At 38.8% G+C, this 21142-nt stretch overlaps 2 protein-coding genes across 6 annotated transcripts in view; one reads left to right on the top strand and one right to left on the bottom strand.

The window, feature by feature from the left end:
- EFHB (EF-hand domain family member B) overlaps positions 1–16751 on the bottom strand; it is a 23752-nt gene extending 7001 nt beyond the window's left edge. Inside the window, exons 1-9 of the mRNA XM_071805509.1 lie at positions 16691–16751; positions 16026–16574; positions 15639–15943; positions 6867–6929; positions 5671–5814; positions 3735–3915; positions 3004–3114; positions 1836–1965; positions 1376–1459 (exon numbers count right to left, since the gene is read on the bottom strand). Of these exons, the coding sequence (XP_071661610.1) occupies positions 1376–1459; positions 1836–1965; positions 3004–3114; positions 3735–3915; positions 5671–5814; positions 6867–6929; positions 15639–15943; positions 16026–16574; positions 16691–16751 (1628 nt within the window). The remainder of the gene's footprint in view (positions 1–1375; positions 1460–1835; positions 1966–3003; positions 3115–3734; positions 3916–5670; positions 5815–6866; positions 6930–15638; positions 15944–16025; positions 16575–16690) is intronic.
- Positions 15945–21142, top strand: part of RAB5A (RAB5A, member RAS oncogene family) — a 23923-nt gene continuing 18725 nt past the window's right edge. For 4 of the 5 annotated variants that reach the window (XM_071804963.1, XM_071804961.1, XM_071804964.1 and 1 more), the window contains exon 1: positions 15945–16197. The gene's annotated coding sequence lies outside the window, so the exon portion shown is untranslated. Of the gene's footprint in view, positions 16198–16281; positions 16360–21142 lie in introns of those variants that run through there. The other variant, XM_071804965.1, reaches the window with a different exon arrangement.

The following is a 21142-nucleotide window of genomic DNA, read 5'->3' as shown; positions in this document are numbered from 1 at the left end:
AGAGAAGTCCTTATAACATACTAGTCAAAGCGGAAAATTTAAGACAAACCAGATCTTGAACTTGTGTCCACCAAAACCAGCAACCAAGCCAATATCCACCTGCAAAACTTGGCCTTGTTTTATTTACCAGAACATTAAGATGCTGTTGTTGATATTAAAGAACTGTTTATTTCTTAATTTGAAAAAGATGCAATGTTAATTTTATCTCTACATTTAATAATTAAAACTGTTACACGAATCAGAATTCTCCATCAAAATTGAATAGAAAAATCAGTGCTTTGTTCCAAAATACAAAACAAGCAAACAAACCCACAGAGAGATGGAAGCACTGTAATCTAAAAACTACCGTGTATTTTATCATTTTCATATTACACATGGGATGTGGATGGTGTAAAATTCACTAAATAAAATTAGTTTGTATCTGTCTTGTAATATTAGTGCCGGGTTTGAGATTGCATTGCAACCAATATTCCCTGGCTGATCACATTGCCTCACGGTGCTCACACTCCAAGTCTCCTTCACAGTAAGGCAGGACACAGAGAAGGGGAGAGGAGAAACTGGCTCACGTTTGCATTCACTCCCTACAGGTACTATGGGCATAGTTCTCCAGTGTTACTTAAGCCTGCAGTCTTGAGCTTAAAATTAAATTTTGCTAAACGCAAATAATGTAGTTTGCAAAACTCCAGATACAATTTTGCAGAAATCCGGAGCATCTGCAAAGGCAGTCTTCATATATATTCAGGAGTCTTAGATTTGGAGCACAGCTGGATCCTGACCACACTGTACATTAGGACTACTATAGCCCTTCATAAGCACCGTTTTGTAAAAATTAAAAAGCTGTTCCAGATCACCCAATGTTTATGAATCATTGTAACGATATGACTGAGGGTTGATATATGCAGCTAGATAATAATACCATTTAATTACATGTCCTTTTCCAAGGAAGTAATAAAGTGAGAATACAGTTAACGTAACAAAGATAACCAGAAATAGGGTCAGAGTAAGAAAAATAGTAAAATCCCCAAACAATAGGTGAGACATTTCTATTCCTGCAAACCTTCCTAAATGCAAAATAAGGAAGCGTTACAGCATGCTTGTAATTTTTCCTGGTGCACATCAATCTGATCAATTCAGATATAGACTATTTAAACAAATAAGACTTAAGCTCACCATACAGACACAATACAGCCCTCATCAGTAACCTATGTGTTTAGCAGACTAATCAGGGCAAGTAGAAAATTGCTTTCTGTAATTGACTGATGTAGTGGAAGCAATGAGTGCACATTTACAATTTTTACCGACGACAGAGAAAGACACTGGAGACTTCACAAATGGGAGTGAATTTTGTTCTTGGAAGTTATCTTTGCTCACTTACGGATCAAGGACTTTTCCAAGCTGGGGCTGAAATTTTTCCTTGAAATCGTCACTTCGTTTTGATATGATTTGTGCTGCTCTCTTCCTAGAAATTATGAAAATAACTCTTACATATTTAACAATATTCACCATTTTCTCAATAATATTTTAAAAATATATTAATATATGTTAGAAGGAAAGAGCAACTCCTCTGCAAGACAAACACAAATTTAGTAATTGAAAAATCTTTCTATATAAAATGAAAGGTGTTTTTACATAATGCTAAACACATGCCAAGTGCTGTTATACTACGGTAGAACTGATTTAGATAAACTATTGTGAAAATGTCTCCCGGCATTTTCTATTCAATTCAATATAGTTAAAGACGGGATTGTGAGATGTAAAATTATCTTCAAATAGAAAGATTCACTCTTCTTAAGAACTCACACCACTAATTAACTAGTGAACTCATTGCAACTTACGATTGCAGATCACAAAGCCAATTTAAGCATTTGGATACATTTCGCCCATCATCAAAGTGAGGGGTTTCTATTCCATAAAGAAAAGACTTGCTGAAGTTTGGAGAGTCATACTTCCTATTTATTGCCTCTCCTGTGGAAAAAGTGTTTCAACCTGCATTAAACACCTCAGGAACACAAAACTTCCAAGTATGTTCAATCTTGGACAAAATAATGAAGAAAAAATAGCAAATATCTAATTAACAATTATGTTCAATTAAAGACAACTAAATTGCATTCTTCATGTTTATTAAGTAGTTAGAAATAATCTCATTGTCAATAAAAGGCAAAATATAAAGCAAAAACTGCTTTGGTGGTAAAACAGTTGGATATCCTTTTATGTCTGATTAAAGACAAACCCAACAGAATTAGTGAAAAAATACAAGGCAGCCTAAATAGCGAGGGTGTCCATACCCGAGCACAGACGTGTACCATTTAATTTACTATTTGTTAAAAACCAAAAATGCTAAAAGGAAAAAAAAAAGTTTTTGAGGCATTGTACACTTGCTATGTTGATTTCAATGGAAATTCCACCATTGACTTCACTGTAAACAAGACATTACCCTCATTGTTCATTAATCTATTAATCCAGTCTTGCCCACAAAATGAAGTTTCACATACAAGAATATCACATAAGTAGTCTATGTAAGTGGGCTGCAAGCACGTTTCTTCTCACAGAAAAAAAAATGTCCTTCTGTTTCTTCAAGTTCTTTTTAATCACCTTTTGAAAGATATGGCAATTAGAACTTTCAAAAAATATTATTCACTGCACGCTTACTGATAAGGGCTTCCTCTGTTTGTATGGCAGCATGGAATTTTTATGTTATTATTCAAAACCAGGGCACATATTTGACACCTTTTTTTGCTGTCTCATTTTGGCTTGGTCTCTCCATGATCTTGTGGATAGAAGTTGCGAAAGAGACAGAAACATAATGAACAATTCCACTAAAACACCAAAGGAAGGTGGGGAAGAAAGAAAATAAAATTACAAGTTTTCATAAATAGAGTAGTAAAAAGTAATAGTTTATATCTCAAAAAATAGCATACAATATGTGTCAAAGACTCAAAGAGAAACAATTATTTCTATTTATATCAGAACTTTATGCAGTATCTTATCAGCCTTTGAACTTACCTGCATAATAGTCATCATGTGACACAATGTACAGATCATGTCCTTCTCTGGCTTCTTTATCCACTTCCTCAAAAGTTTTTGGTGGATTTACGAGCTCTCCAGCTGATGCATCTGGAAAGTAAGGAATAAAGATATGGTTAGGGTAGGTAAGGAGGGGCTGGTGTTTTGTTCGGCTGGATCTTAATTTTAAACAATATCTTAGTAGAGAAGGTGCTAATACTGTGGAAGAATGATACTTCTTACCACATTTCTTTTCAATCTATAGAAATCATACAGCATAATTACATGGGACTAGGGAGAAGGAATAAAAATAAAACTATCAGAGAAACTAAGATGACCATAATTTTTGCAATACAGTTACATGCTCAGCAAACACGTGATGTGCTCCAGTCTATGGAGGAAAGATTCACAGGTAAAGATAATATCTTTTTATTAGACCTATTAGAATAGTTGAAAAAAGGAAGGTAAGTTCTCACCTACCTAAACACATCTCCAGGGAAATAAAAAAAGAACAGGGCCAAAAGCCTTATTAGCTACCAAGTATTCTCAGTTCCTTGTTTCTTCAGCATAACTGAAAAATACTAGTACATTTTTATGCCTTTCAATAACTAGTATAATAACAACTTTTCTATTAAGATGGAATTGTTGCAAGCACAAAATATGTGCTAGATACTAAATTCCAGATTACCTTGTGTTAATAAGAAATATGTTTTAAAGCTAAATTTTCCTACCTTTGATGACTTTCGTTCCAAATGTAGTATTAATGATATCCAAGCCCTTAGGTAACATAGAAGATTGATCATGTGATCTGCCCAAGGGTGCTTCACGATTACTAAGGTAGATTGCTTCTTTTTTGTCTTGTATTTTTTGTTGAAAATTAGTTTTAGGAGGTGGATTTATCAATGAAGCTACCTAAAGATATCACAAAAAACACAAGAGTCAGGAAAAGCAGCAGAATTTAATCATTCACACCTCAATACGGCTACCCCTCACACACAGAGGAACAAAACTTTGATCGTTAAGTGTTCTGAGATCTTACATGATTATACTTACATACGTTTATCTACTAAGTTGCAAAACAAACTGTATTTTGAGAGAAGACCACTAATAACCAATGCTATGCTAAATCTCCAGCTAAATAAAATACATATTGTGAGACAGAACTTTTATGTGAGTTTTTCCACTTGTTAATTCATAAAATTTCAGCCTGCAGCCTTTCTGTTCTCAGAGAATACTAGAAACTATAGTCAAATTACAATATGGCCAAAAGCTTAAGTGTGAAAATTATTATAGTTGTAACATCTTTGGATCAAAGTCTCCTGGTGCTTATGATTAAAATCATCTATTGTCTAGTGGTTAAGACTATCTGTTCTCTAAACAGCTACACCCAGTTATGCCAATGCAAAATTTAAACATAATACTTCAAGATATACACTAACATTACATCCTAAAATGATACATCAACAGAAATTACTTCAGCAGGTTTTTCAAAGTTTAGCACTAGGTTAGACAAAATTTTCTTCTCAGTGTAGACATTGGGCTTGGGTAAATAGAAGTTAATTGTAAAATCAGGTAAACTTCAAGGGGAAAAAGAAAATCTAAAAAAAAAAAGTTCAAAAATGTCAAAACAGGGTATTTTGATACTCCCAAATAATTTGATTTTTCAGGCTAACCATCAAAGTAATGGGTAGTCTAGAGAGGGTATAGTATAAGACTCTTGTTGAACGCTATAAAAAGGAATACAGAAAGAAGTAGTGGCAAATAACACGGATCCAAATCCACACTTAGAGAACTCACTGAGATTCCAACTCTTCCTCCAGTTACTATTTAATTAATAATGAAAAGTGAAACAGTCTTCCACTGACAGTACAGGCTAAACAAATCAAGCCACTCAATGTAAAACTTCCAGGAAATGGCACTAAGAACCTGATTTTTTTTTTTTATTTATTTTGGATATGCCTAATAAATGTCCTATCCAACATCCTCTGATATCAGGACTTACGTGTTTCAACTTCAATACCCATTTTTGAGAACTGAACTCCTCTTTTCCCCAAGTTCATTTGTAAAATTGAAAACTATACATTTACAAGCCTAGCCGATTAAATGCATCATAAAAGTGTATTTTACTAACACAACTATTATTTTTAGAGATTTGAACAATAACTGTGACAAAAATCAGCATTTATATACACACAAAATAGTCTGACATATCCAAAACATCACTTTTTAGCTAACAAAATCAGTTTCAACACAATGGTAAGAAAGGATACATAATCATTACACTGAACTCTAAGCACCTTCTCAGATAGCAGCTCTCATTAAGAGTTCAACAGGTTTACATCTGTAATCAGTAAAGAAGAAAGCAGCGCAATTTGTGGGTAGAAGACTGTTCATTTACTTAAATGTTGAAATGAGTAATTCAGTAGTCATTGCAAAAGTTAACTCACTGATAACAGAAAAGTCGTTGAACTACAAGTGTTCTCCTGTTTCAATTATGCTAGTTAAATCCTATGAATTGACCTCAGAATTCAGATAATCCACAACAGTTGTGAAATGCTACAGTGTAAATGTAGCTTTATCCCTGACTATGAAGAAATCAGTTGCACTTATTAAGGATGTTCTTAAGTGATCCATTCTTAAATAAAAGTAAATGAGTCACATTCTTACACTGGGCGAAGTACGTGACTCTACGCCATGTGTCAAGTGAGCTGCAATGTCAGGATCATCTGCTCTGCCGTAGAATATTCTTTCAACACCAGGAGCTGGATTTGTTGTATTTCGAAACTTTCGCACAGTAGTTGGAGTAATGGGCTATGTACAAGGCAAAGCGAAAACAATTTTACACCAGATATTCACAAAATATTAATGAAAAGAAAATATACTGTAGTAATTTCAGTGTGATTCCACAGAGGTAAGAAAAAAATATGAAGACCTTTTTAGGCTATAACGCATGCACTCCTGAAGAAGCCAATATTCTGAGCATAAGGTCAACATGGCCCGGCCTAAATTTTATCAAACCAGCAACAAAGTAATGAGAGAATTGGTAAGTTTCAACTATCTGGTTCCATCTTTAAAAGGGGTAATAGCTTCTTCATGTATATTTCATGAAAAGTAGATGTTACATTTATTACCTTCAGAAACCTTCAGCCTGATTGACGATTCCACCACCCATGAAAAAATTTCAGAAATTACTTTAACCACAACTTTGATGGGTTTTTCTGTTTGGTTGGGGGTTTTTTTGTTGTTTTGGTGGCTTTGTGGTTTTTTTGTTTCTTCATTTTGGTTTTGTTGTGGTGTTATTTTGGGGTTATTTTGGGGGCATGTTTTTTCTGGTTTTGTTTTGTTGGTTTTTGTTTGTTTGTTTGTTTGTTGTGGGTTTTTTTTAATTACCCATTTAAAGGGAGAGGCGCTAATTAAGGAGTGTTTGTATCTCAGTGCTCTCTCATTCTTCAGGGGTATGGGGAACAACCCGTGGCAAGCACAATTCTGAGGGGCATCCTTCATGAAGAAGGACCTCCATCAGAAGTAATAATAATTCCTAATAATAATCACTATAATTGTATTACCAGATAAAAACTGTCCAAAAAAATTCTATTTAGTCTCAACTACGCAGGCATGATAAATCATGTAAAACATGTAGAGTGTAAAAAAACTGCCAGAAATGTTTTACAATTCTACCAGCTATTACATATATTATACGTGTTTTGTAGAAACTACCTGTAGTTCCTAAAGAGAGGTGATGTAGAAAAAAAATCACCAGGGTTTCACTGATTTTTTTTTTTTTAATGTCTGTCTCAAAGCACAATTACTAATGGGAAATTATGACAGAAGTTTCACAAGGAGTGTCTGAAAAATAAACTCACCCTGGGTAAAGCCTCAGTGAGACAATTCGCAGCCGTCTCGCCAGTGGGAAACAACTTTCCAGCCTAAAAACACCATCAAAAAAACAAGGAATAACCAACCCCATTGTACTAACAAGCACAGCTAGTCAAATTGGGATCTGACACCTTGCATGAGACGTTGTGTAACTGTCCCCGTTTCGATAAAAGGGGAAAAAAACCAAGAGCCACACGCATTTTTGAGGGTAGAGACAGGTGACCACAGCGAGGTGCGCCCGCCAGCCCCACAAGCTGCGCCTCCTGCAGCCTCTTCCCCCAGCCCACGGCGAGACCCCGGCCACATAAAGGCGCAGAGAGCGAGCAGGCGGTAGCGGCGGGACCCGTCGAGTGAAGGCACTCACGGCCGACAGCTCGGGAAACCTGTCGGTGAACTTCCCCTCGTAGACTGGCCGCAACTGCTCCGCCATGGCCGCACGGGGCCGCGGCGGTCGGTTACTCTGCTCGCCTGGTAACGGCGGCGGGCGGCGCCACCGCGTCACCTGGAAGCAGCTACAGGAGCGATCGTGCGGGACAGACGGCGCAGCCGCCTCCCTCGCCATCCCTCACCCTGTTAGACACCCTTGAGAAATCCAGGAAACAAATTGCATTCAGGCTATTTTGTAACTATTATGATCTAAGGAATAATTAGGTTCAACTGCAGCTGTACCAATTACACAGAATCACAGAAATGTGTCCAGGCAGGTTTTGCATGTCTCCAGAGAAGGAGACTCCACAACTGCCCTGGGCAGCCTGTTCCAGTGTTCTGTTCACTGAGAAGAAGTTTCTTCTCAAATTTAAGTGGAACCTCTTGTGTTCCAGTTTGCCCCCACTGCCCCTTGTCTTACCATTGGTTGTCACTGAGCAGAGCCTGACTCCATCCTCACGACACTCACCCTTTACATATTTATAAACATTAATGAGGTCACCCTTCAGTCTCCTCTTCTCCAATCTAAAGAAACCCACCCCCCTCAGCCTTTTCTCATAAGGGAGATGCTCCACTCCCTTAATCATCTTTGTTGCCCTGCACTGGACTCTCTCCAGCAGTTCCCTGTCCTTCTTGAACTGAGGGACCCAGAACTGGACACAATATTCCAGGTGTGGTCTCACCAGGGCAGAGTAGAGGGGAAGGAGAACCTCTCTTGACCTACTAACCACCCCCTTTCTAACACACCCCAGGATGCCATTGGTCTTCCTGGCCACAAGGGCACAGTGCTGGCTCATGGTCATAATTATTTAAAGTCCTTGAAAAGTTAAAGCTTAGACCAATTATTTAAAGTCCTTGAAAATCCATCAGCTTTCAGACAGGTGGGTTGAGTCATCTTTGGGTTGAAAGAAGGTCTTACGTGGTCAAAAGTCTGATCAAACTTTAAATCTTTATTAATTATTCCAATAAAAACTACAGCCCCTTTCACAAATGTTGTCACATGTATAAACATAAACATTTTATACTGAGACTGTTCCTCTAGAGAAAACTGCAACTCCCATCTACACAACAGCACAGAGGTGGGTGAGAGAAGCCTGTCAGCACCACCCATGTATCAGGACAGGTGAATGGTTCTTACAGTTTGTCTTACATGAGTCAACACATCACCTACTTAAACCACTGCATTTGCCTTTCAGAAACAGATGTGGATTATTTCAGAAATGCAGTATGGGTAAGACTAAACAAGTTTCACCACTGTTTAAAGCTCGTCAGCTCTTACAAAGACTTTTACTCTCAGGTGACATTTAGTAAACTTTCCCTTTCTTCCCAGCAAAACATCTAAATTTAATCACATCCTCCTCCATTCTCTGTAGTCCTATGATGGCGAAACGAATTTTAGATAAACACACAGACCTTAACCTTAATTAATTAACAAACATTACCAGCTGTTGCCATTTTATTCTCAGCTCTAACATGTTTCCTTAGGATTTAAAATGAAGGAAACTAAATTAAAACTGAATTCTCAGGACCCTTTCCTACAAATAGAAGACAGGAAGCTTGGGCAGTGATCGCTCTCCCATGACCTGGCCACCAGGTGGTAGGGATGCCTGACTACCAGCTCTGGCTGTTGGAGGCATCAACAGTAGATGTCAGTATTATGGTCAGGTAGCTTCTTGCACACAGGAACATAGCTTAATCTTCTCCAGGTAACATATGCTATCTTCAGCTATTATCCAGCTGTGACACTGCTAACATCCATGACCACTTGGGAACTAAGGAAGCTCTTGTAAACTCTTACCATGTTCAGTTCATTTATACTTCAGTCATATTCGTTGTTACTTAGTGTGCTCCTGCCAAATAAAGCAATAATTGTTGGTAGTTTAATAAAGTGATCAGTTACCTCTTGCCTTGTGATCTGTTTTTCTGTCAGATGCAATTTCTATTTAGTAAAGGCTAAACTGTGATTTAAAAAAACCTGCAGGTGTTAGGAATCAGGGATGGATTTGATCTGATTGAGAGGAGTAACTGGGTAAGGACAAAGCTGTCAGAAGAGGGAACTATTTATACATAGGAAGAGCTAAGTATAGCATCACAAAAATTATATTCTAATAGTATGACACAGGAAACTGAGACTTAGGTTTTTATTCTTGTGTTTGTTGCAATTCTAGCTGGCTATCTGCCTGTGCTCAAGTTATTACCATTTTGTACATTCTGTTATTTTGGACTTATTTTACATGTGGTTTTTTTTTTCCCCAGTAGGTGGCCACACTTGCTAATTGGAAGAATCCACTCAGCCCCTACGGAGTGGGTTCCATCAAAAGCAGAAAAACAGGACCTTGCAATTTAAAAACAATAACTATTACTGAAACAAGTAAAGCAGAAGTCCTCAGCCTTCTCTGCTTTGCCCCTCCATGTTTTGCAGCAGAGATGCAGGCCCCTATAAATCAATTTGAAAGCTAGTAACAACATACATGCTATCTTTCCACATCTCTTGGAAGCAGGCCCTAAACCCCCTAAGACGAAAAACCGGCTCTTAGAAATGCTCTCTTTTGCTAGCCTCTTTGTGGAAGAGGGGGATGCTTTGATGGGAGACACATCAAGGTGCCAGAGAAAGCAGGAAAACATTTTTATCTGCAGGAGCTGCTTCTGTTATGAATTACTGTGGATACTGTAGAAAACCGGCCAGCGAAAAGGTACAGAAGAACACATTTCTTTCACCTCCTATATATAAAAGCTATTATTAAGTGGTAAAAAATGTATCTATATTTTCACCCCCATCAGAAAAAAAATAACATTCTTAAAAATGTGAATCTTTGAGTCACAGAAATGAAACTAAAATAGTAGTGAATATATTTGGAAATATTTTGCCTTCATATGATATGAATTGCATTCAAAGTAGACAAGATTCAGCCTGGTCAAAGCCAGTTTAAGTGCATTCTCAGCATATTACCTGTGGATACACAGTGCGAGAAACAGTAGTAAAAGCTAGGGTTTTTTACTTCTATTTTCTAAGTGTTTTCTTAAGTCCACAGTGCAGATAAAAAATGTGAATTCAAAGTTTTGTGCAGATGTTTCTAATGAGAGAGGTGCCCCTTTTCCCTATAATCCTGCTCATTTTAGGCATCAGTGACATATTCATTCTTTCTTAGACTGGAAGTTAGTTGGTCTGCAGGAAGAATATCTGTAGGGTAGGAAAGATCTATAAATGGTAAGGATAAGCTGATGAATTAACAGCAACAAAAAAATTAACTCAATTATAGAAAATAAGACAAAAACTTTCTTGACTAAAGCATGATTTTGTCATCTCCTATGGAAAAAAAAAAATGGATATCTAGAGAAATCTGTTTTGCAAAAAGCTGAAAAAAATATTCCCTTTTACAGCAGTACTTTTTCACCTAGCACTATTCCTCATTCAAAAGTTACCACTATTTGCTGACATCCAATTCCCACAACAGAGTGCCTCTTTCTGTTTTGTTCACACTAAAGCTGAGGAATGGAAACTGCTTAAACCCCTGCATTTTACTTTCTTTATGAAGCACAAAGTCCCCATGTTCTGCAACACGGTTCTCATTCTGACTATGGCAGACAAGACACCTAGTTTGTAAATGCCTTAAGGTCTCTGAAGGCCAGAGAACTCAATGTAAAATGCTGCAAATTTTGTGAAACTCTTAAAGGATGGTAACCATGCTGATATACTTTGCTGTTGTTATTGCCTGGTTAGTTTCATGTTTTCTATTCAACTCATTTATGGATAGAAAATTCCTGCTTTGTATGTGCTGCACACTTTCTATATGCTATGATACGACCAAACCAATGGATGTATAGAGAAAATATACATAAGCAGAGATAGAAAACAGGGAAAAAAAAAAGAATATTATAGCAGATGGACACATTAAAAAAATAGAGAAGTTCAAACAGAATAGAGAGTTTGGCATGTCCTCTAAAGCCAACTTCCGTTTATTACCGCACATCTAGAGTCATATTTAAACACAAAAAGACTGAACAGAGCATATTATTACACTCTTGCAGAGAAATGCTGAAATAGAAGAAATCCATCTGGTGCAATCATGACATACTAACATAATTTTTGTTTTGTTGACATCATCCAACAGTTTCACTTTGGTATTTGGTGTATGACCCAAGATGAGATAAAATATGAAAACATGAACACTGGTAGAGCTATCTGAGTGATTTCAGAGCTTTTCTTAAGTAGCTATTTGTCCAGACCACAACAGAAGAAACTCATCTTCACCATTAACATTCACAGACCAGTCAAGTCCAAAATACAGTAATTGGAACTTGGTCACTTGCTTACTGCCACACTTTCTCCTGCCTCTGTTTCATACATTCACAGTGAATCTTTGCTGTCTGCTGACCCTGTATGTCAGTGTCAACTAGCTGTGAACAATCTGGGAGTTTCACAAAGCAAAACAAACATACTATAGCTCAGTGTTGCAGTCGCAGAGTTACCAAGCCAGCAGGAACCTCATGCAGGTAACACACGCTTTCTTGCAGCACACCAGTATCATAGCTCTGCTGTTGTAGGATCCAAGTCTCAGAGTGCATCCATCACATAATCCAAAACACAGACTGCCTATATACTTAACAGACAAAAACCATGTGAGAGTTGCATTCATGCTAGTAGTTTCAGCAAAATGGCCTACTACAACGTTATCTTAAGACTGCTCGAAGGATTTTCAAGAGAAAAATTGTCTTATCTCTCAAGCAAAAGCAATACATTATTCCATTGGCCTTTTTTATTAGTACAACTGTATCACATGAATATAAATCCTGCATCGCAAATTCCCTCAGCCTTGAATTTCAGATACATTTGCTAATCTGAAAGATTATGCTGATTTTAGAAAGAATTTACTTATTTATATTAGAAGTATGGAATATCTGATCCCTACATATGGAATGTTACAGTTCTTTTCTGAACATTACTGCATTATGGTTTGTATTTTCTCTCAGTCTTCTTATGTAAATTGAGCATGTGGTTTCACATTACACCTAACCAAACTTTACTGCCAAAAAAGTGATCTTGGCTCTTCGTCCTCTCTCAACTCATGCTCCTTTACTCTTATCTGCACCAGATCTAGTGAATCTGCAGCCACAGATGAGTTGGTTCAGTCAGCTGAGCCAAACTATGTCTTTTGGTGAAACTTTTTGCATTACAACAGTGGTTGATCAAACTCTGCAGCTGTAGCGTATCACAAGAGGTACAAGGTTGCAGCTGGAAACAGAAACGGACAAGGATCATAGCTTCCATCGGTGGCTCTTCATTTGAGCAGACTAAGTAAAACATAAAATGCCACACATGACATGAGCATTTAATCTCTAAATTTAAGTCATTCTAAAGATTCACAGCACAGTATTTTACTTTTTTCATCCAAAACTGTTTGTGTATGTACTGGGTCTGGCTGGCATGGAGTTAATTTTCTTCACAGCAGCCTCTATGGTGGTGTGTTTTGGATGTGTGACTATTTGTGCTTTGTTGATAACACGGCAATACTTCAGCTGCTGTTGAACAGTCCTTGCACAGGGTCAAGGCTTTACCTTTCTCCCCACTTTGTCATCATCCCCACCCAGGGGGGACTCTCAGGGTGGGAAAAAAACTTGGGAGGGGAACACAGCTGGGACAGCTGACCCAAATTGATCAAAGGCATATTCTATATCCTATAGCATCATGCTCAGCAATAAAAATTGCAGGTAGAGGAAGAAAAAGCTGGCTTCCAAGACAGCTGCTGCTTGGAGACTGGTTGGACATTGGTCTGTTTGGGAAGGGGTGGTGAGCAATTTCCTTCATATGGCCTTTCCCCCTCATCTCTTTCCTTCATCTATTAAACTGTCTTTATCTTGACCCACGAGTTTTCTTGCTTTTGTTCATCGTATTCTGTTCTCTGTCTCATTGCAGGGAGGTGAGCGAGGAAGCAGCTGCAGGTTAGTTGGATGCTGGATGGTGCTTGGATATATGCTGATAATTTATAAAGTAAAAAACATCTGCTTATCAGAATTTTGATGTTTTGCTCAGCAAATCCTGCAGTCCAATTGAACATATTGAAACCAGACAGAAGGTTGTGGCAAATAAACAGTGCATTAGGGCAGTATTACCTGATTTAAGGGCCAACTCTTACAAATATTCTAAAAAACAGTCTTTACGGTAAGCTTCAGCAAGCTCACAGCTCAGAAAACTCACATATTTTCAGACACATTTCTCTGGAGCTAGTCTGGCATTCTACATCACTGGTGGACTCAAAGTCTTTTTCACTTTTAAAAATTACATCTTGGCCTTACAAAAACCATTTATGTAAGTGATTAACTTTTACTTAGTAAAGCAGAATGGTGAAATTATTACTCTGAGATCAATCTGCTAACAACGGAAAAGTACACGGAAAAGAATTGAAAAAGATGAAAAGTCTGGTTTTATTCCATTCACTTCAGTAATTTTTGAAGTATTGAAATGTCCATACTAGGGAAGGAAAAAAAAAGAGAAAGAAAGAAAAAAAATAAACAAACAAAAACACCAAAAAAACCCCCCGAAACCAACAAAACAAAAAAGACACACACAGAAAACCAAAACCACCCCCCCAACCAACCAAACAAACAAAAGCACAAACAAAAAACCAGCAAACGACAAAAACCCTCAAAACCACCAAATCAGCCAAATATGAGATTTGTTGATTTCCTTCTCATCCTACATGGCCATCAGCTATAATATTTTACAAGAAGCAAGATATTTCTAAAGCAGCACTACAGAGTGGAGATGATTAAAAAAAAAATGCTGTGACATGATTGATTATACCTTTTTTTTTTTCTCAGCATATTTCTAAAGTAGCAGCTAAAACAGGAGAAGTTAAGCCTGCACTGGCAAGAGGACTGAACAATTAACGGTAAAGTCACATATTTTATGAATGAATGACATAGTGGAGCCTCAGCCCTAGTATAATGTTGGCTATAGGCTTTACCTAACTTAATTTTGATTCAATTAAATAAATGTGGTTGAACTAAAGCATATTTTGAGAAGACATCAACATTGAATCTTGATTCAGTATTTCCAGTGATGGAGTATCTAAACAATCTTCATTAAATTGTACCAATGATTAAATATCATTATTGATAAACTTATTAAATGTCTTGCCAGTTCTGGTTTTCAGTTCCTTCAAATGTCAACTATTAGATCTTGTTAAATCTGATAGACTGAAGAAATACTTATCATTACTGGTTTGTTTCCTATACAGTTCACTTAGCCTGTGACCAAGGGATCCTTACTCTTCTCTCTTACAAGGTCAGCAGGTCTTCACATCTTCGAATGTGAGGCAAGTTTTTTTTCCAGTCTTTTAACCATTCTTAAAGGCCATCCCCAAATTATTACTATTTTTTTCAGCATTCTTCCTCACTTATAGACATAAAAAGGCACACAGGACTACAGAGGCTTCACAAAATACACCAGCAATACAGAAAATCAATGATGCTTGTCCAACAATCCCTAGAGTAAGGTGTGTTAATATTTGCATGTACTAAGTCAGATTGTATCCACCTACTAAGCCATCACAACTTGTTCTGTGTTAGCAATCTGTTCTCTTAAGTTTCAGTATTCTTCCAAAAATGAGTCTATCTCTAAGGCTTTATCAATGGTTGTTTATTTTTTTAAAAAGTTAGCTAAATTCCCAATTGTAACTCAAGATTTTCCAGTGTAGTTCCTTCTTTCAACTCATTTGACTCATAGCTTTGAAAACTAGTTAAAACCATTAACCATTAAACTGTGGCTTTTCTGCATGTCACTCGAGTCTTCAAAAACGGCAAGAAGGGCAACCCAGGAAACTACAGGCTAGCTCTGGGCTTCCCAGTTTAAGAAGGACAAAGAATTATCGGAGGGAGTCCAGTGGCAGACTAAGAAGATGATTAGGGGCCCAGAGCGGGGCCTAGGGCCGAGTCTGTTCAGCCTAGAGAAGAGAAGGCTTAGAGGGGATCTCGGCAATGTTTATAAATATTTCAAGAGTGGATGTCACGAGGATGGGACCAGATTCCTTGCAGTGATGCCCAGTGAGAGGACGAGGGGCAATGGGCACAGACTGAAGCATAGGAGGTTCCATCTGAGCACAAGGAGAAACTTCTTTACTCCGAGGGTGCCAAAGCACCGGAAGAGGTTGCCTAGAGAGCTTGCGGAGTCTCCTTCTCTAGAGACATTTAAAACCCGCCTGGACACATTCTTGTGTGATCTCTCTGGGTGAACCTGCTTTAGCAGGTGAGTTGGAATAGATGATCTCCAGAGGTCCCTTCTAACCCAAACCATTTTGTGGCTCTGTGTGATACCCAGCTCCCACCCCTGGCACCTTGGAGGCCTCCTCAGGCTGCACTGCACCCGTGGTCCCTGGGGGACTGGGCCAGCTGCATGGTGGCTCCCAGAGACTCTTCTCCTTGGCGCTGAGGAGAATCACGGGGCACGGGACCCCCTGCGGATCAAACGGACGGAGTTGCCACCAGCGACGGCCCGGCAGGCGGGGGGAAGAGGAAACAAAACGAGGAAGGAGAAAAAGGTGGGAAAGAAATGGGACCACGTGACAGGCGGGCGAACCGGAAGCGCATGCCGCGTGCGGGCCGTGACGTGGAGGCAGGCGGCGGAAGTGCGTGTGTGTGAGTGTGTGTTTTGGTCAGGGCCGAGGCGGCGGAAGTCTCGGCGGCGGGGCTGGGTGAGGCACGCGCTGCGCCCCCGCCCCCACCCCCCTCCCGCGCCCCGCCGGGCTGAGCCGCCTCCCCTCCCCCTCCTCCGCCCGCCCTGCCCCGGCTCGCCCGCCAGCCCCGCCGGACGGACAAACGCCGCTGCGCCGCCACCGCTTCCCCCGGCTCCTCGTCTTCCCCCTCTCCCGCTCGCGGCCGCTGCGGCCGGGCCAGGTGAGGGGGCGGTGGCGGGTGAGGGGCCGCGCTCGCGGGACGGCGGATCTCCAGGTGTGGGGGAGGGGGGCGTCTGTTGTTCGGGCTTCTGCCGGCCGCCGCCTTCCCGGGCGCCGCCGCCGGGCCCTGCGGGAAGCCTGGGCCCCGGTGCGAGCTGCTGAGGTGGGTAGCCCGCCGTGCGAGCAGAAGAGGTTGGTCTCTCCCTTTCCGTCTCAAAATGGCGCCCCCGATTTTCTCACTTCCCCTTATTCCTGTGCCTGGAAGGGAGCCGCGGGGGAGGGGAGGTGGTGGTGGTGGTGGCGACGGGGGTTGGAGGGCTGGGCGCGGGGCTCCAGTGAGTAGGAGAGAGTGGGGATCCTCCCCCGCTGCGGGCTCTCCTGTAGTGCGTTATCACTGTCTGTGTCCAGCTACAAGGACAGGGTTGTTCCCTTCAAGTTGCTTGTGGGAGATGGTAGGAGAGATTGGGAGATAGGTCTCTCGCTTTCCCTTTCACTTGCGGCTGGTGGGGGAGGACGGTGAATACGGCGAGAAGTGCTCAGACAACACGTCGCCATCTGCGGTATCACGACAGGCCTAGTGCACTGGGTATGCTCTTAGTTAGAACTAGACATAAAGCTGGAGTATAGTGGAGGAGCAAGCCTATGCCCTCTTATGTATTGGAGGAAGGCTGAGTTGTGTAAGAACTATCAAAATGTTCCTAACAACAGGACCACAAAAGGTTATTCTCTCAGCTTTTTTGTTGGTTTTTACATTTTTTTCCCCTACCTTATGCCTCTTTTAGAGTCTGAGAATGGAAAAGAGAGGCTGAACAGCTAATTAAGCAGCTGAAGTTAATCAGCTTCTTCCACATAACATTCAAACTAAGTAAAAAACATGTCATATTTGGGTTTTTTTTCAGTTTGGTAGTGACTTTTCAGAGTTTCAAGCAGGCTAGATTGCATGTTGGTATTGTTATTCTGTAACAAGAAATGTCAGGAAAAAGGTAGATGTTGGCTCAAGTGGGATGGCTGGACACAGTGGTAGTACATTCATCATTACTTACATTTCCTGCATGATAAACCAGTTTATCTGAAAGCAATTGGTAGTATACATCATTCATGTGAGCTTATGAGATGGTTATTATCTTTAATTGGAAGGCTATAATTTTTTTGCAGTGACTGTGTTGACTTGTTAAATTTACTGTGTCATTATGTTTCAATATAAACTGTCTTATATGTGACAAGGATTTTGAGAGTTGTATGTATCACGGTCTTGAATACTGCAGTAAGATGTCACACTAACTCTGCCAAACCTGGAAGGGAATAACAAGAAAGGTTTTTTAGATACTTCTTTTTAGAACATTTAAGATAGCCCAGTGTAAAAACAAACAAACAAAAAAAAATAGATAATGGTTGCAACCTCACCATTGTATGATCTGTCACTGGTCATGAAGTGTGAAAAAGTTTAATAGAAAATACTATAGCAGTGTGTTCATTTTAAGAAACACTGTCATTTGCTCTGAAATATAAAAGCAGCAGAATGTTCTAGTTTTAAATGTATCTTGAGTTTGTGTTGTGGTCTTTGTATTTGATAATGCACTTAATCACATTCATTGTAGTAACAGTGTTAGATGTCTTAATCTCTTTAGTAGGTAGGTTTTTGTCAGTAGTGTTTGTTATTTTGATATGTCTGTGTTAACTTGCTTGTAGTTTAAAATAGGCATTGATTTGAACACTTAGACACCTATGAATTATGCCATTAAATTGGGAGTTTTTAGGTATTGGCTGGGACTGTTGCTATTTTGTACACAGACTGAAATGTAATAAAATTTGTGTGGTCATCTATTAAAATACTTGTAACTCTTTCATAAATAAAAGTCACTACTAACAAAGACTATATAGCAGCATATAAATTTCTCATCTTAAGTGCTGAGAATACCCAGCATCTGCTAAAGTACTTGGTAGGATTAACTGGAGTATGCTCCAAACTTTGTTCTGGCATTTCACCATGGAGCTGCTGTCCCTTTGGGGGATGTTCATGAGAAGAGAGAAAGTTCCTACTTACCAGAAGGACCCATGTATTTGTAGAGCCCAGGACTGCAAAATGGGTCTTGCTTTTTAGTATGTGCTGGAGTTCTCATATTAAACTCCGTTAAAGAAAATCTTCCCATCCAAAAAATTGCCATCCATCTAAGAAACTTCCATAGTATTTTCCTCAGCAGTTTTTTTATATCTGTAATTCCCTTAAATAATTTCCATACATATCTGTTTAAGAGCTGGGTTCTAGTCAAAAACTGCATACTTGCTTTTGTGTAGATGAATGAAAATGTCTTTTCAAGGTTTTCTTTCTTCACATGTTCCAAAGACATCAATAGATTCCAAATTTTAATTAGCATACAAAAATGGGGGGGGAGCACATTAGTGGACCTTTTCCTGGAGTTTTTCACCAAAGCTAAGAGTAAGAAATAGATAGGGCTCCTAAGCCCTTCAAGTGAGTCTTCAAAGTTATCTTGCAAGTGATTTGTCAAAAAAGACTTGAATTTGCAGAGTGTGTAGGGTACTGAGTGTAGTATTCCTCTTTTGTGTGGTGTTGTTTTACTAGTGTTTTACAGATTACTTAGGGAACTGGAGGATGAATGTGACTTGGAGTTTGTAGCATGCATGGGATCTGTAGCATTGAAATATACTTTTAAATCCTTGTGAGGATCTGTGTTCAGCACACAAATCTAAAAAAACAGGCCAAACCCATTTTGTAATGGCTACATTAGACTGTAGTACTGCTTCTCTTCTGATTAATAAATTTTTTTTGTTTGTGTTTCATGTTTGTATGCTGCCATGTTGTAAGCTTACTGAACAGTTTCAATACCATCTGAAACTTCAAGAGATTATGTTTTCCATATACACTTATAGAAGGTGTTAGTGACTTGTTTTAATATATCCAAGTCATCTGGATGTGCTCTATTGGGTTTTGAGTCTTGTGGGGGGTTTTTTTGTGGGTGTGTGTGTTTTTGTTTTTAATCCTGAGCTGTTAAAAAATGGGTCGTATGACCGTAGTATGTTTTATTATTAAGTTATTAGATATATCAATGGGACTATTGAATGAATGATGTCTGCAGTGTGTTTCCAGGACTTGATGGCCTTCCTCACAGGTAGTGTGATTTCTTAACAGCTTGACTGCTGGTTATTTTTGTACATGGTGTCTGAGTCTTTAGAATGATTTTTGGTAAGGGGAGAGAGGTGTTTTAAGGGTGTAAACTTTGAAGTTCTCTAATAACTGCAGCTTCTGTAGCTTGGATATCTCTAAAAATTGAATTAGGTATTTTTCTTGACAATCTGTTTCAGCTTTGAGTCCTAAAGGAGTTTTGCAAGGGGTCTTGAAAGTGACATTAATCTGAAGAACTAAAAGCTGTAAATGGCTAGTTGCAACAAATAGATATGATTAGAGTTAAATCAATCTTACCTGTTTTTCTGTTGTGCCTCCTTTTGTTCTCAATATGGAAGACAGCAAGCAAAAATGTAGTCATAGCAAGTTACCAGTGTGGTGGATTGATTTCCTCACTGTGTGTCATCTAGAATCACTTTCTCCAAAGAGAACTAATGTACACAATCATTGGATTTAGCCCTTATGTCTTTAGTAATGCTGCAGAGTCTAGAAAAACATGGGATGAGTTAAGATTAAAGGGGTTTTCATTATTTCATGATTATCCAAACACACTAGAATGCTGCAGCAAACAGATGTCTTTCATTGTAAAGAAGAAATAACGTGATTGTCTTCCTTACTTTTCTAAAGAAAAAGATAAACTAATGCATAACAGTATTCTGAGCTACCTGTATTTTGGCTATGCCTTGCTGCTTTCTTGCTTGTAGTATAATTAGGAGAGATTAACAGTTGTCACTGATCCATTTTTATCCAAATTGCTCCACAGCTTCTGTAGTGTATTTCAGCAGCACAGGTAGCAGGCGAGGAGTCTTGCCTGAGAACCAGTACACCAGCTGCACATGAATTGGTTTATGCTGTAAGGATGAAAGGTCTGGTATTTTTAAAATAACTGGATCCATTCCTGTATTCTAAAATATTCAACCAAAAATAATAACTCTAATATGTAGTTATCATAGTATTCATAGTAAGTGTGGTGGGATATGCAGGGGCTTTTTTGCTTCATAGAAATGTTCTTTCACCATGGTACACTTTTACATGTTTATAAGAACATAAATCTAAAATTAGATATTTATTAGATCATGTTGTGCAAATAAAAAAAAATATTGTTTTAAGAATATCATAATAGTAAAATGGGACACAAACTCAGGACAGACAGGGATGAACACAGTGTTGGAATATCCTACTGGAAACAGCTAAATTATTTTGAGAGGTGTTGGAAATGGAGCAACATAAGCAAATAGGCACGTTAAGATGTTGAAAGTATTTTTTTTCTAAGACCTATATTCAAGTTCTGTTTACAGTGAGTGATAAAATACTTTTTTTTTTTTTTTTTTGCCCCCAACTGTTATGTTGGTAAAGAAATAATGCTAAGATTTCTTTCTTATGCATGGAAATTAGTTTGTAAGGGAGTATCTTAGTGGAGGATGGGATTCTGATGGAGTGCTAGAAGCACTATCCAGAAAAGAAAATTCTTCATTACTTGCGTTAAGTTTACAAAAGGTAGAGGTAGAAAGAAGTATGAAGGCTTAGTGTCTGAGTTAGGTGTGTAGCGAACTGGAATGTTCAAGTGCCTGATACATGCGCAAAGTGGTTTGAAGTGGGAAAATGACTAAAGGCTACTGCTTGGTTTTAAAATGTAGTTGCTTTACCATGTGGAAGAAAGACCAAGAAGTAATTTTAAAGTAGTAGCTTACCTTTTTGCAATATGTGCATTAAAACCATTTTCTGTATCAGGTGAATGTGCTCTAAACTAACTTGCTTGTATCCTAGGTACTTTAATTGTGCACACTTGTTGGGGATACAGCTT

This window comes from Patagioenas fasciata, chromosome 2 (genome assembly GCF_037038585.1).
Source record: "Patagioenas fasciata isolate bPatFas1 chromosome 2, bPatFas1.hap1, whole genome shotgun sequence".
Classification (NCBI taxonomy): domain Eukaryota; kingdom Metazoa; phylum Chordata; class Aves; order Columbiformes; family Columbidae; genus Patagioenas; species Patagioenas fasciata.
The sequence above is the reverse complement of the archived record's forward strand: the minus strand, read 5'-3'. Positions and strand labels throughout refer to the sequence as shown.